The sequence below is a fragment of the Phaenicophaeus curvirostris genome, chromosome 6, assembly GCF_032191515.1.
Source record: "Phaenicophaeus curvirostris isolate KB17595 chromosome 6, BPBGC_Pcur_1.0, whole genome shotgun sequence".
Lineage (NCBI taxonomy): Eukaryota > Metazoa > Chordata > Aves > Cuculiformes > Cuculidae > Phaenicophaeus > Phaenicophaeus curvirostris.
The window spans coordinates 58495750-58513790 of NC_091397.1; the positions used below are offsets into that span (position 1 = coordinate 58495750).

An 18041-nucleotide genomic window follows, 5' to 3' on the forward strand; every position below is an offset into this window, starting at 1 on the left:
TAAATCTCGATAAACTTAGATTTAACTGGAAGAAGAGACTCAGAAAACTAATCACATAGATGGGGAAAGACTGATACAACGAGAAGGGCATGAAAGCAAAGTATTATGCTGTCATTCCTCTAAAGAAAAGAAGGAGTTTGAGGACCTGACCCTACATAGCATCCATCAGGACACAGATGTCACAATGTTGAGGGTTTGGCATGTGTGGTCACTGGCTTCAAAGGACAGTCAGACCCCATGTGAAATGTGTCATATTAAAAATTTCTCGGTAAATTACCTTTTTGGCAAAGATTATGTTGGTGCTGCAGGTACATCAGACTATGTTTCAAAAAAATGCAGTAAAACCTTAATGAACGTCTCTGCATTTGGCATGAAGCCAAAGAAAAATGCTGTACCACTGCTTTTCAGAGAAAGTGAAGTTATTATTGCTGGGTGTGGGATAATTATTATGCACTCCTTTGAAGCAAAATTTTTTCAAAGGCAATTTAGGCATGTATTGCATGTATTTTAAAAAAATACCTCTTTTATTGTCAATACACATATTTGGCAAGGATGAAATCTATAAAAGGAGCAGATTTACTGGAAGAAGTCACAGGAAAGCTTTTTAAAGATCAGGACTTTATAAAATACAATGCTTTTTCTTTGTGTCTTTTATTGCATCTATGTCAGCAAGCTGATTTCAGTGGGAATTTGGTTCTTGGTTCCTGTGTGTGCACGTGTGTGTGTTTATATTTTATATACATAGGGCGTTTGACACAAAAAAAACCCCAGACTACTGAGGCTACCCTTATACCTCGGGAACCAAGAGTAGGAAGAGAGAGACAAAGAAAAAAGGTGGTTATAGAACATGTTCTAACCTGTCACAGCGAGACAAGGCTCAGCTCAATCGCTTCACTCGGTATGAGTGGACACGTGTTCAGATACAGAAGATTTCTTACCCTTGGTCAGAAAATGTCAGTGTGCAGGAGTGAACAGTGAGTTAACATCAAGTTTCTTGTGACACTGAAGAAATGTGTGTCTGAAACTCTTCAGTTTTTGACTGAGGCTTAAGGTGGAGAGAATCCAAAGATCAAGTTGGTGCTCAACGGAACTTATTTTTTGTTGGTGGAAGATATGAAAGAAGAACTGACTGAGATCCTCCAACAGTCTTGCAGAAAATGATCTGCAGAATTGCTTTCAATATCAGCATCATCATATGCAGCTGTGTGTCAGTTCAGAAAGGGACTGTTTTGAAGGTGATCTTAGTTGATTTTCTTGATTTGTTAAATAAAACATTAAAGGTGCAGTCTTGGGGTTTTGTGTCAGACATCTCTCTCACACACACATATAAAAATATATATAAAAACTGACTTATTCCCCTATAACCCAGACCTTGGCGAGGTTTAGTAGTTCTCAGCCTTATTAATGGAGGAGATGCAGTTTCTCAGTACCCTTCTCAGAATCTCTCTGTTCATATTTTAATTTTATTTAGGTAAAATCTGTGGATAAATAATCTGAAAGATGTAGTCACAACAGCTAATAAGAGGGCTTACGTTGTGCGTACATCTCATGTGAGCCTTTCTACAGTTCTCTCAGTTTTTGAATTACTAGATCAGCCACTTTGTGAAACAGTGCAGAACTGTCCACAGAATTTTTCTCATGATCAGCAAGCCTGTCTTTGGCCCATTACCTCATCTGCAAGCAGAAAGACTCCTCAGAATGTGAAATAGGAGATAAGAAGAGAGCAGTTATAGCAGAGCTTCTCTTGGAAAAGTGGATGCAACATCTATGAAAAATATCCAGTGTTGTTCCAGCTAGCTGATGCTACACAGATACATGCAAAACATATGCTTGAGGGATCACAATCAGCTTTAAAAATCTTTGCTTCAGAAATACCTCTTCAGAAATGTTATTCCTCCCTCACCACGCCAGAGACCTGGAGGAATAAGAATTAGCATAGAAAATTGAGCTGAGTGCCAGCAGTTCCAGCAGAGCTGAAGTGCTGTGCAACTCTATCTGGTTTTCGTGTCTGCCTAAGGCAGCCTGGGCTGATTGTTGTAAAACCCAGTGGTACTGGCAAACAGCCTGCACTGTGGCACCGTAAAAGCTTTCTGCTTGTCTTTCTTACCCCAAGTCACAGGGAGGGGAACAGGCAAGATGCCACTGGCAGCAGCAAATGGATGATTCCCAAGGTCTTTTGTTCACAGAACATTTACAAGCAGGATGCAACCTAGCTGAATGTGTTGGGTAATTGATCACCATTGTTTTATATTGAAGCCTGAGCACCAGCGGACAGAACTGATATGCTATCATGCAGTCACATTTGGGCAAAGGGACTGTATTTTCTTAACAGGGCGAGATTGACAGTTTCTTTGCACATAAAAATCTAGGTAGCTTCTGCGTTCCAGATGCTTTTGTGACACAATAAACTTTTCTATATTTTAGAAAGTTTTATCAGTACCACATTAGCCATTAGTTGAATCACCTTCCCTGGAGGGGTTTAAGGGACGGGTGGACGAGGTGCTAAGGGACATGGGTTAGTGTTTGATAGGAAGGGTTGGACTTGATGATCCGGTGGGTCTCTTCCAACCTGGTTATTCTATGATTCTATGATTCTATGATTTATGAGCACAAAATGACTATGACTGGGTGGTGGATTAGAAAGAGAAGTGGCTAAATTCAGCCTTGCCCTCCTAATTTCCAGGTCTGTGAGATGGTAGGTAATTCAAACTGTTTGCCTATTAGCATGCTAAAGAAACCAACGTTGATCATGTCAGAATATTAAACAGGTGTAATTCTTTGTTAATTATTTTCATCCTAAATGTTCCTCAAAAATGTGAGGATGCCCTAACAGGGCAGTAATTCATATGCCTGGTGTAGGCTTCAATCTGTTCTGGCCCATCAGCTGTTGCTCCAAAAGGCTGAGATCGCTTATGTAGATGCTTCGGATAGCCGATAGCTAAAATGGCACTGGATGCCTGTGTTTAGGTCCCTGAATATCTTCCAGTGTGTCTTTCATTGATGTGGGTAGGAGATTGAATTTACGAGTTCAGAATTTCAAGATTTATTTGTGTAATCACTAGCTATGTATACCCTAAGTAATTAAATGGCTGATTTTGATCTTATACCTCAGTCACGCTCTTGATATTCTGTAAAAACAGAAGAAAGCTACATCTAGCATTACATCCGGTAATGGATCCTTTCCCTTTGCAACAGCGAAGGATTTTAAATAGTCACTCTTTGTTCTCAGAGTTAAGAGTAAAATGGATGATGACATTATCGCTGAGCAAGAAGGAAAAGATGCATTCCAGTAAGACCGTAACAGTAGATTGCTAATACAGCACAAGTTTCAATTTCTCCTTGAAGGGCAGGGATTGCATTCTTTGAAATTATACAGATGCTGAGGAGAGGTTGAGTAGCTGAATTAAAAATAGAAAGAAGGAAAAACATAAAAGCTGATTTCTTTACCTGTAGAAAATATAATCTTCCAAAAGGCATATAGAAAATAAAGTACGAAGTTCTTTCTATTGCCACAACCACTTCAAATGCTCTATCATCAATTATGAAAAATACCTGCCTATAAAATACACCTGCCTAATGAACCAAGTAGTGGCAGGACTGAAATGTGGATAGAGCCCTGTTTTTGTTCTAATGCAATATTTTTTATTTTCTCTGCTTTGGTGCCAAGAAGGTTGTAGCAGAGACCAGAAAACTGAGGTTTAAAAAAACCCATAAAAGTCAATATTTTCCAAGCTTCATTCATATTCATTTTTAAAATAGTCATAAAAGCTTTTCTGTGTTTTATATGAATGACAATCCTTGCCAGTCTCAGAGGCAGTAACCGTTACTGCTGGAATGGGAGCAAAATTGGTTGACTCAGAGGTGAAATTTGGAGGCAGAGACTACCAGAACTGCGTTAGGTGCATGCGAGGAGTAGACTTATTTTTGCAAATATGGTCTGTATTTTTCTACATGGATAGGCAGAAGTGATCTCTTTCCTGAGGCATCCACTTCCTAAGCATGGTAAATCACTTCTAAACTCACCCGTCAGCTTTAAAAAAGCTAATTTTCTTACTTTCGAGACTGAACTAAATTGACTGTGACTGGGCCTCCAGGTGAGGAAGAGCAGTCAGGGCAGGGACACAGGCAGGAATGGAGGGGAAGACAGAGAGTCAGTAAATCTAACTGTGTGTTTGCTTGTTTGTTTTTCAAATGAATCCACAAGACCTTGCAGAGATATTTAGAAGCAGCAAATATAGGGTTTACAGGCATTTTTTTAAAAAGAATTTCAGATAACTTATGCTGCAGTTTGTCAGGTTCCATGAGATAAAACAATGTAATGAGCAAAGGAAAATGTATATTCAGCTCCTATGAAGCATCCTGATGGTAGCTGAGAACACCTGCTGCAGCCTGAGACATGATGCACACACAGGCTGTCAGCTAGGGAGTAAACACCTTCCCTTTCCAATTCTTCTTGATGGATTTTGAAGTGTTTGGGTGAGCCACATCCAAAGGTTTTGTATGATTTTCAAAACACATGAAACCAAAAAGAAAAAGCAATTTGGCAGGCAACTAGGAGCTCTTTAAAAGCACACAGGGAAGCATCCACTCTTGGGCTGTGCACACATCTTTTTCCCATAGAATGAAAGGCCCCAGTCATGGGCTAAGCTGAGTTGTGAATAAAAAAATAAGGAGAAATCCATTAAGTCACACAAATTGTTCTCGGAGTACAAGCTATCTCAGTCTAGGCTGGAGTGTCCTACACAATGGCACCAACCCCAAGGAACCATCACTGGATCTCCTGTTACTCTCCCAGCCTTCCTTAATATTTTGGTCTCTCATGATTTTATCTAACAGCTCTCTGCTGCGTCCACTTCTGTCAGTACAATTCTCCCTTTTCTTTTTGTCTTTACTGTTTGGGAAATACAGACTTTCACATCTTTCAAACTATGAAGAAAACAAAGGATTCTTAGTGATGGAGAAGGATGCGCTGGATAGGACATTTGACATGAGTTTGCAACCTAATGTTTACCAAAACCAGATCAATACAAATCTGGCATGCGAAATGAATTTCATCATATAAAGAAGGAGGCAAGAGATTTTCTCATGTACTCCTCTCTTTAATATGATGAATAATTGATTCAACTAATGTCTCGTTGTCCATAATGAACTGTATTCAGTTTCAGAAACCTCAAGCAAACAACCGCGCCCCCCAATAAAAAACAGAAACCCCAGCTTGCTAAAATGAAAACATGTTGGAAACACAATAATAAAAAACAAATCTGTGTTAAAAAGGAAAGGATAGAGGATTTTTATTGAAAAACTTGCTTTCTTTTCAAGAAAAAATAGTAGCTGGTCTCCTGCCACTTCTGCTGGATCAGTTTATTTCTTCTATCTTCTGTCTTCATAACAACTATTTTATTGCGTGTTGTATAGAAATAACAGTCCATGAATACATGTTGAACTGCAAAATGACTAAGGGTAATAGTCAAGAAATAATTTCTTGTGTGGCTATCTGGGAGGGAGTACCTTGAGATAACTACATAAAGAGACTAGTAGGGTGAAACAAAGCAAATAAAAACATAAGATGAAAGAAGGGAAATCTTTCTCCCAAGGAGACCTTGCACAGGCTGATCACGCTCTTGTGTGAATAGGATTTAGCATAGTTGCCCTAGTGAGACAGACGAAGCTTTTTCACAACAATGAGGAATCCTGTTCCATCCGTGGGAGGAGAGAGATGATGTAAGAAGTCTTTGCGTAATTCCGTCATTCACTAGTAACCATTCTATTTACTGAAGCAGTTTACTGAAGTTAATCAGGTGATGTACTAAAAGCCTTGCTGTGAAATGCTAATTTTGAAGGTTCCTGACTGATAAGCAGAGATTAAACGCTCTCATCACAAGTTATAGAAAACCACAGATCATAGCTTGTTTCTGCAGCTCCACAGGAAAAGCTCCAGCGGAACAGTGACAAGACTTCACAAGAGCAGGCTAACGAGCACAATATAGCTGCAATTCACAGTGCTTGACTATTTTTAGTTTCTAGTGGGCCTAAAAAGCAGGCTTTGAGACATTACAAATCAGAAAAATCAGAACAGGATGCAATTTATCCTGCAAAGGCAAAAACATTAGCCTGAAGATCTTTTTAAAGTTATCTTACGGGCATTATACTGACATTCACCTGATTTGAGTGATTTTTAGGCAGACTAAAAACAATAAAAAATTTCTTAAAAGCCACAGAGCCTGCACTGTGGTTATGAGAGAGCGAAATACCAGAAGCAGATAAGTAGCTGATTTGCTTGCAGATGTACAGGATCTCAAAATGCCTTCATGGTGGGTGAGACTTTTTAATCTCCAGCCAAGAGTTACTATTTTTCCTCCTTCTGCTACTAGGCAAAATGTGCCTGGACATTTTACAGTGCATCATAAATTGAAGAGCACCAAAGGGACCTTTCCTTTTTATTATAGCAATCTACACCAAAACCACAGTCTGATTTTATATTGTAAATAAAACAACATATCTGATTTCTAATTCCAGCAAGCTGAGCAGCTAGTTTTAATGTGGCTCTGTAAAAGCATTTCATGCATGATTTAAGAAGCTGAGTGTAGGTAATTGTATCTGAAATTATACTACTAAAAATATAGTATGGCAAAGGAAAGGTCAAATACTGACTCTTGAGGGATGGAAGGAAGTCCTCCATCATTTGTTACATGCTATTTTTAAAGTACTGTTTCTTAAATTTTGGGTTACAACTAGGATATTAATAAAGACTTCAAAGAAGTAATGGGTGGAAAAAGTACGTATTCCTCCAACATGGGGAGAGATGAGGGAACATGAGTGGGCTGTAATGCCTGGCTGGGTTTGTTTATCTTAGCCAGGGAATTGCTACCTACCTCTCATTGCTGGCAGCAGCTTGGTTCCTCCTCATCTCAGGGTTGTAGGAAGACTGACAGGCCAAAAAGGTGAGAAGGATTGCTTGGAGGAAAGACACGGCTTAGAGGCAACTAGCAATGAGAGTGCTGAACTACCACCTTGAGTCTGGCTCTGGGGCAAGGTCCCTGCTCCCAGCATGGAGGGGGCAGAGAAAGAATGGTGGCAGCAAGGAATAAACCCAAGAGAGGTATCGTACTTGCCAGCTGTGCTGTAAGACTGATGGCCAAGGTTTTAAAAAGAAAATCAATATCTCCATTAAAGGACTACTATGCAAAAATTCCCCATAAGTTGCCAAAGTAGGAGGCCTCAAGCTCCACCAGGGGAGGTTCAGAATGGACATTAGGAAAAAATGTTTCATGGAAAGGGTCACTGGGCACTGGCAGATGCTGCCCAGGGAGGGGGTTGAGTCCCCTTCCCTGGAGGGGTTTAAGGGACGGGTGGACGAGGTGCTGAGGGACATGGGTTAGTGATTGATGGGAATGGTTGGACTCGATGATCCGGTGGGTCTCTTCCAACCTGGTGATTCTGTGAAAAGCTGTTTAAGCTAACACACATAAACACATATGTTAGGTTGTGTGTTATTTTCATGGTTATCTGCTCTGAGTTGCCATAGCAGGAACCACTCACCCATGTGCCACGTTAAAGAGAGCGGCTGGCAGAGCGAGGCATGGAGATCAGTGAGAAGCTGCAAAGAATAGTAGCAAAGAAGAGTTGCAAAGCTACAGAAAGCAGATAACACAAGCAATTTAGCAGCTGTTCAGATTGGGTCATGTTACCCAGCAGGTTTTATCAATTGAGGGCTGCTACTTAAGTGATATTGCAAAGTGGACAAGAGTTGACCCAACAGTTGCCACATGAGAGGAAAACAGGCTCTAAAATAGTTTGGTATTTGCTGTAGGCATTAGGTGTTATAAATCATCCTGTTTACTCAAATTGCTGGAATTCCCACACCCCCCCCAACACCTCTCCCACCCCCATAACTGTGAAGTGATGGGTATCTACAAGCAGGGAATTTTGCTCATTTTAAGCATCAAGTAATCCATGTTAAATTGGACTCCAAGTTCCTGGGCAGGAGCTCAGCTGGTGTTTGTTGCAACGCTCTCCGTTTGGATGCAGTCCTTGCTGCCGCCAGTCAAGCCCCGGCAGAGAGGTAGGTTATTACACAAAAGGGAGTCACCAGTTTCTCCACAATTGTCTCAGACAAGTCTGGTCTAGAACCTTACAGTTGGCTCCAAGCACTGTAGTGGGAGCAGCAGTTTGCAATATGTCTCTCTCCACAGTATATATGAAGTGGTTAAGAGCTTTGAGTGATTTTGAACCTTTGCACGTCCCATTAGCAACTTCAGCTGCTGTGCACTGTTGTGGCAGGAGTCTAGCTACCTCCTTCCTTAAGGAAACCAGTAACTTCTCCAGCCGTGAAGTGACCACTCTTGCTACACAGTCTGCCACGAGCTCTCTGAGCTCCTTCTGTGCCTTTGCCACGTGGGAACAAGCCACTCAAGCGATTTGAACAAATAGTCATACTGTATTTTTGGCCTTTCTGCAGAAGCTATTCAGCTGTCTTCATTAGGAAGCAGCAGAAGGTACGAGAAGCATTGATAGCATCTAAACAACAAGCTCAAATTTGTCTTATTCTGTTAACATCTATGGGAGAAGATTCTGTGCAAGGTTTACATGACTCCTGAGAGCAGTTAGGCAAGCGTGTCTATTGATAAACAAAAAAATCCTACTTTTAAAAATAAATAACAGCACTGATAAATGTTCCAGTGGTCCATCCCTCAGATCAGGATCTTTTGCTACACTTCACTCTTGTCCAAATTTTACCAGTAGAGAGCAAGCAGCAAAGACTTTTGAACTTCCACAATTTTGAAGGCACAGCTGAACAAGAAAATCTGTCTCTCTCTGTTATCTACAATCTTTTAACTGATAATTTCCATAATCTTGCTCCTTAACAAAAATATTCTTGGTCTGAAGTTCCTGCCATTGTTGTTTTACCTCACAGTGTTAAAACTGAAGCATTAACTCAGAAAAACATTTCTTTGCCTGAGAATTTCCTTTTATTTATTTTATTAAGAACAATCGAGGGACTGAAAATAGACTTGAGCCATGAAGTTTATGTACTGATCATAAGTCTAGATCTGAAGTTTAATGCAGACACTTCTTTCTATTGAATGAGGTGTCACAGGCTTTTATTACCTTTTCAAGAGTTGATTATATGCCAGTTTAATTAAAACATTCTTTGGCACATGACAACATGCCTTTACGATCACAGGGTGCTCTGCATGCACGCATGTACATGATCCATAGCAAAGCTACTGCCACCCACCACAGACTCAAAAAATGCATACTATTTTGTCCAGTAATTTTAGGGACTTCTGCAAGCAAAAGGCCTGCTATATTTTTATGACTGGCACTACCCTGAAGCCCTGACCAGATCTTGGTATTGTATTTGAAGCTCCACTGGCAGAAAGTTATTCTTCTCTTAGCTACAGTTCTATTTGTAATTTGGAAGAGCAACACACAGCTTTTGTAAAAATAGGTCTCTGAGACACTGGTGATTGTAATGATATGAGAACTTTGAAAACATGAACTATAAAAATATATGTGGCAGTATGGACAACTAAAATCAAAAGGAATAACCTCACTGGTAAGACCTTCCTAGAGCATATTTCAGCTACGAAGATCCTTCATCTACTGCAGATGTAAGACCATATGTGGTCAGGCCACTTGTTCTTGTTTTCTTTGGTTTGGGGCTTTTACATTCAAACCTCCATCCAGAACTGAAGACACTTGTCTCCTTAGAAGAATGAGAAAGGTGCAGGTGAAGAGTAGAGCAACTGCCCCAATCACTTGGCTACAGACTAACCTGGGTACCCAGCACGTCCTGACGAAGAACCCAGTTGTCCTAAGTGCATGTCCTGTCTCCTAAATGATATATCCCTTGCTCTGCCACTCTGTTATACATAAACTGGTTTTGTTCCAAGTGGATCAATTCCAGAGGAGATTGTTTCATTTCAGAATATCCTATGAACCACTTAAGAAACCTTCATCTCATTCACATCTTAACAAGGTAGATAATAGCTAACTAGTGTCTTTTGCTTGCCCTTTAGTTCATTTTGACAGAAGACTTTAACTGCTTTCCCTTGGACAAATTTCAGTATGTTCTGAAACCACTTTGGTTTGGGTCCCACAGAGCTGCAGAAAACAGAAGGTATGAAACTTCTTGAGGGCTTGGTAGCAGAGTAGCTCACTGCTGCCAGGGTGTGCAAGAATCAAGGCAGTTGGAAGCTCAGTTGCCCACTAATCCATGTTGAGGGAAGTTTCCATGTCCATATTCAGTAAAAAGGGGAAAATTCAATCATTTTTTTTTTCTGTTTTCACTTGTCCTTCTGTAAATTAGAAATAGAATTCCACAAAACAATGAAAATGGCTTAACCCAAAAGACAATATTTCCCTCCTTCAAACAAAACCAGTCGGAGTGAGGACTCCACTTCCAGGAACAGGTCGACATGTGGCTGGAAGGTATCCTTTTAACAAATGCAACAGACTACACAAAAAGATGGCCTGTGTTGCTTTTATTATTGCCTGATTATTTCCAGATGTTACTTCATAGATTTGCAGCCTTGCTGATTACTCTTGTATCTTAGTTCATCTTTTTGTGCTCTGCAAGAAGAGTAAACACGAGGACCTACATACAGGGTTCACAGCCTAGTACTGAGTCTGGATAAGACGTGTCTTAATACATTACAAGATAATAGTGTAGTTGAAACCAATTAAATTCTTGTCCAACATATCACAAAACTAAAGACCTATTAAGTTGGGTAAACTGCATAGAAGATTACAGAGGAACATCTGATAGAGCGTCACAACTGATTTTAAAAGATTATCATGCAAAGCCGATATAGCAAACAGGAAACAGTAAGATCAGTAATTAAACTAAAAGAATTGTATTTTTAACTTAAAATTACTATCTATGAAATAGCAATAACCAGTTAATAGGTTACCAATGGCCAGCTACAAATCTCAAAACAGAAAATGCTTTTTATTTTTAGCAACATCTCTGCAGAAATCTATTCCTGCCTCAGTACTGTTCAACTGTGAATTTACAGTCACTAAGCAATGAATATAGAAGCCTTCCAACTGCTAATTGTGGCTTACTATTTACAAAGTTTATTTATAAACTTATTTTCATGCAAGTATAAAATACTAATTCAATGGACAAATACACATTTGTTCACCAATCTAAATTATATACATTGTATTTGCATCTAATATTCAGAGAAGTGCAAAGTCCACAGTGACGTAAATAACAAGTTTTGTAAACTACTAGATGACGAGCTCTGAAAAGATTAGTAACTGCACGATAACATATCTTTTTGTATACTGCTGAAATCAAACATTTTTTCAGTAAAAGAACATACATTTCAGCTACATTCAAGTGATTATTTTATTACCATATATTATGTCTTACAAATTTTACTGGAGATGAGCAAGAGCACTACAAAAACATACCTTAATGCAAGAGGTGTGTTGCATGGTCTGTGCAGGCATAGCAAAGGAGAGAAAAGAACTGGAAAGAAAAACAGGCTACGAAAACTTGTACAAAAATGGACAGTAACACTGACTAACACTGGGTTATACTCAGAACAGACTTGAAGGGCTAGAAGAGATCCAATTTAGAGATCTGTGCATTGCAGGTACAGCTTGGTGCAGATCAAGAGTGCACTAATACAGTCAATGTTGTACACACAAGATAATGCACAAAATACACTGATATGCATATAAACAACTAATTTCTTTACAGTAAGTAGGGCAGCACAGTGGTAGCACTGCACCCTTGGCACTTAGTGATAGGACAACATGTATTTGGTTTAACTAAACTCATAAACAGGATATATACTGGTTTGTAAGATGTAAAACATATATTATCCCTTTGAACCTCCCAGTTTAACAACATTTCTCTAATTTTCAAGTTCAAATGCAAACATGATGCTCTAGCTAGATATGGAAGACGTTTCAGATATTGGCTTTAAACAAGACTTTCAACTAAAAAAAAAGACAGAATCACAAATCAATACAAATTATACTAATTAAATCTGTTACTGATGTCTTGTGCTCAAAACAATCTGAAACGTTAAAACAAAAACCTGCAATCCTGTAATACAACCCACAGAGTCTTTATGGGCTTTTCCTGAATAGTAATTGCTTCCTTTATGTCCCTTTCATATATGGTAATTTCACTTAAAAGAACTGCTGAAATTATTAATCCGAAAAGGTGTAACTGAATTAGAAGTTTGGCCTAGCATATCATATCACACAGATTAGAAGAAAATACGCTCCTCTTTGAAGAAAGAATGTTTCACCTACAAAAGGATTCCAATTTTAAGTGATTGTCCTTACATTAAACAATACTACTAACCATCTGGAGGAGGCCAATTTACTTTTGCCTGTTTTAAACAAACAGGATAAATTGCTATTTTATATTATATATAACACGTAATAAAATTGTTCTTCACATGTAATGATGTAACACTTTAAAATTAACTGTTTTAAAATATTTTACAAAGACATTTTATTATATATGAACTATACAACACACAAGAATATGAAATATTTTGAACATATACACATTTCTGTATTTTTAATGTAGATTATTTTGCACCAAACATTGGTGTTTGCAATTCTAACAATCCTCTCAGGTAAAAATAAAACAAACCCCTAGAATGTCTTGTGAATGTGGTGGGTTTTTTTCCTGAAAATGAAAGATACTACAAGGAGAATTTCTCCAACGAATTTTTTTCTTTTCCCAATTTAATATTTTGCACAAAACTTTTCAAAGGGATAAACATGCATAAAAAGAACAACCTCACTATACTTTGCAGTGTAATTTACTAAGGATGAAGTTTAAACCGCAATTGATTCTCTCTCCACTACAGACATTGAAAACTGCATCAGAGTAAATGTCAATACCAACTGCTATCAACAATTCTTTCCCCCTTATTTAAAATGCAATCCGTTTCAATATCCATTTTAATGAGAGTATTTGCATAGAGCAGCCTTGTATTATTTCTAAAGAACATTATGAGCTTTTTAACACAAGATAAGGCACATGTTTTTCAGCATTAATAATCTAAAACTAATCCTGAGGATCTGTTCCTCCCCCTCGGCAAAATCTGCTTTTTTTTATTATACCCTGTATTACCTGAAGAAAGCAGAAAAGCAGTATAGAATTAACCAAAACTCATCAGCTGAACTAAATTCAGAACATTAACAACTCCTGATAACAGTGTAACAAATCCACAGATAAAGAATCAAATAATTGTCTAAAGAAATTATCTTTAGGAGAGGGAAAAAAAAAAAGATACAGTCAGTTGCACTGTAGATGTTAGTTAAAACTGACATAATATTGATGACAATTAGTGAGTTTTGCTAAAAGAAGCTCTCGTCAGAAACAAGGTAGCTAAATTGTGAGGCACTTAAGGTTGACAAGAAAAGGAGGAATGCAAGGGATCTGTTTCATAGAAAACCTGAAGTTGCATATCATATCCTTGTATTAAGCCTTCTATTAAAGTGCTAGAAATGGAGACTTAAACCAAAAGGATTTAAATATAAAATAAGTGATTAAAGAGCTTAGTATGCAATAAAATTAAGTGCTTTTGATTCTCATGAATTCAGAGCTTTTTAATAGTTGTTTAAAAATAAAGTCTGGAAATAATCCACATGTGAAATCTTCTTCCTTGTGCCATTGATGCTATTTGTAAAGTGCCCAATTATTTTCTAAACAACAAAACCATTTGCCTTATCTTATGTTGTACAGCATGACAGTCTGCAGTACGTATGTAACCCATACTGCAAGGACACAGTCAGCCTGATGGAAAACAGCACGTGCACACTTTTAGTCGAAGTTTTAATTCCACCTGTCACTCTAAAAAGCCACGCCTTGGATTACATATCCACCAGTACATAGTGCAACCAACCTCATAGCCTCAAAATGTAATTTAGGTGTTAAAGTCCAATGCTCAAAGATAGACTTTCCTCAGAGCCTTCCTCAAAGCTTTTCCTCAGAGCATCCTGACACCCAGACAAAATCACAGATGGAGCTCTAGATCTGAATCACATAAATCCACTAGATGCCAAATCTGAGAAGGATCTGGGTTCTGTCTGATGATGAAGAGGCTGAAGATGTGTGGCAGTCTGTGCATTACTGATCACATCTAACTGAGAGGGATACGCTTCATTTACATTTCCTCCATTGAAACTGTTTTGGAACTGGCAGGAAAAAAAAGACAATATATATGGTTAGTATGGGAAACTGATTTATTTAGAAGTTTTTAGAAGCGTTCCCAAAGATATATACTAGACGAACTCTTAAAATACAATGAATAGGTTTAAAACGTTCAGGGTTTTGTGGTTTTTTTTTTTTTAAATAATGAATGATGAGAAGTAAATCTGCATTAATGCAGGGTTCGAATCATCATCAAAACTTACCCATGCTGATGTCAGTAGGAATCACCCTGGCTAAGGAAAGAAATGTCACTTATCTCAATCATAGTACAGTTTCTGTTTGTAAAAAGTGCAGTTTGAGCACTCCGAATTTCCACATTCAGCTATTATATCATAAAACAATCAATTTACATATTTTCCTGTATGCAATGAGATGCAGACTTTACAGCTCTTCCAGGAATGCAGATGCAATCCCTGTTCATAAGCTGAAGTGCCCCGCGTTCAGTTCACAGGCAGAGCTGGGTGGGCTTTTTTGACAAACGGTTTTTGTATTGGTGATGGCAAGTAAGAGCTACGAATGGCTTTCATCAGTCTTGACATAATTGTTCATAGGATTATTTTAATCATCTGATTTAATGCTTCCTGTCATGCTAAGGAAAAGTCACTTTATCCAGAAAATACTCCATTCAGTCGTGCAAAGAAAAGAAAAGAAAATATTTTAAATGTTTCCATCACCTCTTTGGGAGTAGCTTATAGTATAAGTTCTCATTCATTCAAAGTTTGTCCTTAAAACCATATATTACGCATTCATTCATCTATTAAAATACGCTGTGTTTTGGAAACTGTGTTTTCCCCCCTTCTACACAAACATTGAAATTCGAGTAACTATGCACAGTTATTCTAAGTTTTTAACAAGGCCATAGACATGTGAACTATGTTTTTAATCAAAGCTGCCATACTTCTAGAGACAGCTACAATAACATAAGCTAGGATTACTCCAGACAGAAGCAGATTATTTCAATATTCTTCATTAACAAGATGAGCATGCTCATTAAAATTTCTAAGAAAGTTCTCAACACAATCTAATAATTAGCAAGGTTTCTCCTGTTAAATAAAGGAATACCGACCTTAAACAGCAATTAAATTTTCTAAGGCCTTTCTGCCCTTCTCCATCATCGAAAGTGTTTTTAGACTGCATCGGCCACGATCTTACTGCAAGTACAAGTTAGGCAGAAGATCAAGGCAGATGACCACAACAGACCCTTCTGGCTTTCTAATCCCCTCGTCTTTTCATGTAGAAATCGACGGGAGTTAGAAGGAATCGACGGGAGTTAGAAGGCTGAGGAAAAGACATAGCAACGTCTGTCCTCTCTCCAGATTTCAACCACTGAGAGGGATGTCAGCGTACTAAATCCAGTCACAAAGACTGCCCTACTTTGGCTTGGCTGTAGGAATGTGTGCTCAGACAGCACTGTCCTATCTACTTAGTCTCATCCTCACTAAAGTTACCAATTAGAAATAAAATTAAACCTGAAGTTTATCATAAACACTGATACATTGTCCCTATTTATAATAAAGAAAATTATATTATTTGCCACCATGGCTTTGGCACACGTGATATTTTTCAAGATCACATCAAATGTAGCAGCTATACTTCTGTCTTACTAGTTCCAACGGGTTCACATATTTTGAAGTTCTTAACTCCTCTGATACAAGGCTACATACAATCTCTGTCATATAAGCATATATAAATACAGGTTTATTTTTCTTTGGAGCAATGACGCTTCTAGGTAAAAAAAAAAAACGTTTCTACATTAAAACGTTTCTCCAGGACAACTTTGGTTTACACAGAGTTTCACTATGCCCTCAATCTATACAAACGTCAATTGGTAGATACAACTAGAGGTCAAAACTGATTACGTTCCAATACAAGAGATGCTAGTTTTTTCCACGTGAACAGTACATAGCAGTATAGGCTGCAAAAATCAATGCTATTTGGTTTAGGAACAAGCAGCCTCTTCCCATCCCCCACTGCACCCAGCTGGTATATATAGTTTTAGGCCCACAAGGACTCGGAGATAGCTATCAGCTATCCACGATCACTCTTACAAAAGAGGCCGGGGGAATAATCCTTCCTTATCTCATCAAGAAGCATGCTTCTCTTCTAAGCTCATTTGGACAAATGTTCAGCAGATCTCTTCAGAGGTAAGAGAGGAGCAAATGTGCACAAGGGTAATATCAGTTCTGCACCAGGTGTCTTCTGTTCACGCAACGTGATCCAGACCCACAAAGCCTGGGAATACCACGGGAAGAGGGGCTGAATTTGCCTCTAAGCAACTTGATTAAAGATAACATTGCACAAAGTGGCCTTAGTTCATTTCTTACAGCAAACAAGCTAAACACAACATTATTATCGTAGTGCAGCATTCTAGTAAATATGATGTAAAAGCCTTATTTATTTATTGCATTCGGAGATGCCGTCTTAGTTATTAGTCACTGAACTTCTTACAGATAGATGAGACAAGAGTAAGCAAGAAAATAACTAAAAGAGGGCCATAAGAAGCAATTAAGGCAGCATAACAACAAAATAAGCTACAAAATAAAAGAATTTGAAATCAACCACAAACAAGAAAGACATGGAATTGCTTGGGTGCTGGCTGTTCAATAGTGATGGACCACAAAACACAGCTTTTGCAAAAAGAACAATTCTATACTATAAGGATGAGCTTGGATGACCTTGGAACTGCTTTGCAACCCTGTTATTAAACACCATGAGGGACTAATAACACCACAGCCAGGCAACATACGGCCAACACTGTGCAAGGTTGTGCACTGTAGTTCAACGAAGTCACTTCAAGCTATTACAGCTCCTGGGCACTTGGGCAGAAACCAGTCATCCTACTGAGCTGTCCTATATTTCAGCTAAATTTCTGCAACTGTGGTTTTTCCACTAGTGCAAAAGTTTTTAAAAGGATGCTTAGTACTTTTACTAAGCATACTGAAAAACTGTGTATGGCCCACTTGCATTCCTCATCTGTCTTCTGTAGGTTAAACGCTCAATAATACTTCAATTCTGTAAATGCTTATGCCCGTCCATAAGCATTTGTAGGATCACTAGTTTAGAACATTAACGCATCGAGTTAAATAAAAAAAATAGTGGCTATGTACCTGAGCAGCATTAACAGAAACAAATGATACACTTCAAAGTACTTCAGTAAAGGTTATTCAGAAACAGGAACTGCCTTAGTAATCAAATTTTTTTTTCTAAGTTAATTTTCCCAATGAAGAACTGCACTTAAAACTGCAGCCTGTTCTACAGCAAGGATCCTCTCTTCTATGGCTTTTATCACGCATTCTCCTTAGCACAACATAAAAATGGTCCAACTTATCTACGGTGAATGTGATTTTTTTCCTTCTTCTTTGTCTTCAGCAGACAATTTATACAGCAGCTTGAGGAACAAGCTGAATTTCATTTATGGAAATATGTAAAAATATTTTCGCAGTATTATGCGTAGAAATGTAATACTTCATAGTATTTCATACTGTTTATGTAATATTATGATCTGATGTTTTAAAGCAATCCTAAAATCATAGAAGAGTGAGTAGCTAGAGAACATTAAAATCTTAAAACAAGATATTTTTCTGGATCCTTACAACATACTTCATGAAGATGAACAAGCCAGACAGTACTACAGACACCATTCCACTCCCTAAAAAGAAAGCATATATGCAAATTCCAAGCTTTTGACCAATCTGCTTTTCCTTTGCTCCTACTGGAAAAATCACTGGTAGGTACAACAGACTTGTTCACTCACTCTTTCTTTAATACTGTCAAAGAGAGCTACCAGGATGTGGATAAGCGTACATAAAAACTTGACCAAAGGCAACTCTCTTCAGTCTATTGA

General features: G+C 38.2%; 1 protein-coding gene across 1 annotated transcript in view; it reads right to left on the reverse strand.

Annotated features, from left to right (window-relative positions):
• Positions 1–10472: 10472 nt before the first annotated feature.
• The window catches only part of AHR (aryl hydrocarbon receptor), a 55459-nt gene continuing 47890 nt past the window's right edge, over positions 10473–18041 (reverse strand). The window contains exon 11 of the mRNA XM_069860341.1: positions 10473–14181. Coding sequence (XP_069716442.1) covers positions 14026–14181 — 156 coding nt within the window. The 3' untranslated portion in view covers positions 10473–14025. The remainder of the gene's footprint in view (positions 14182–18041) is intronic.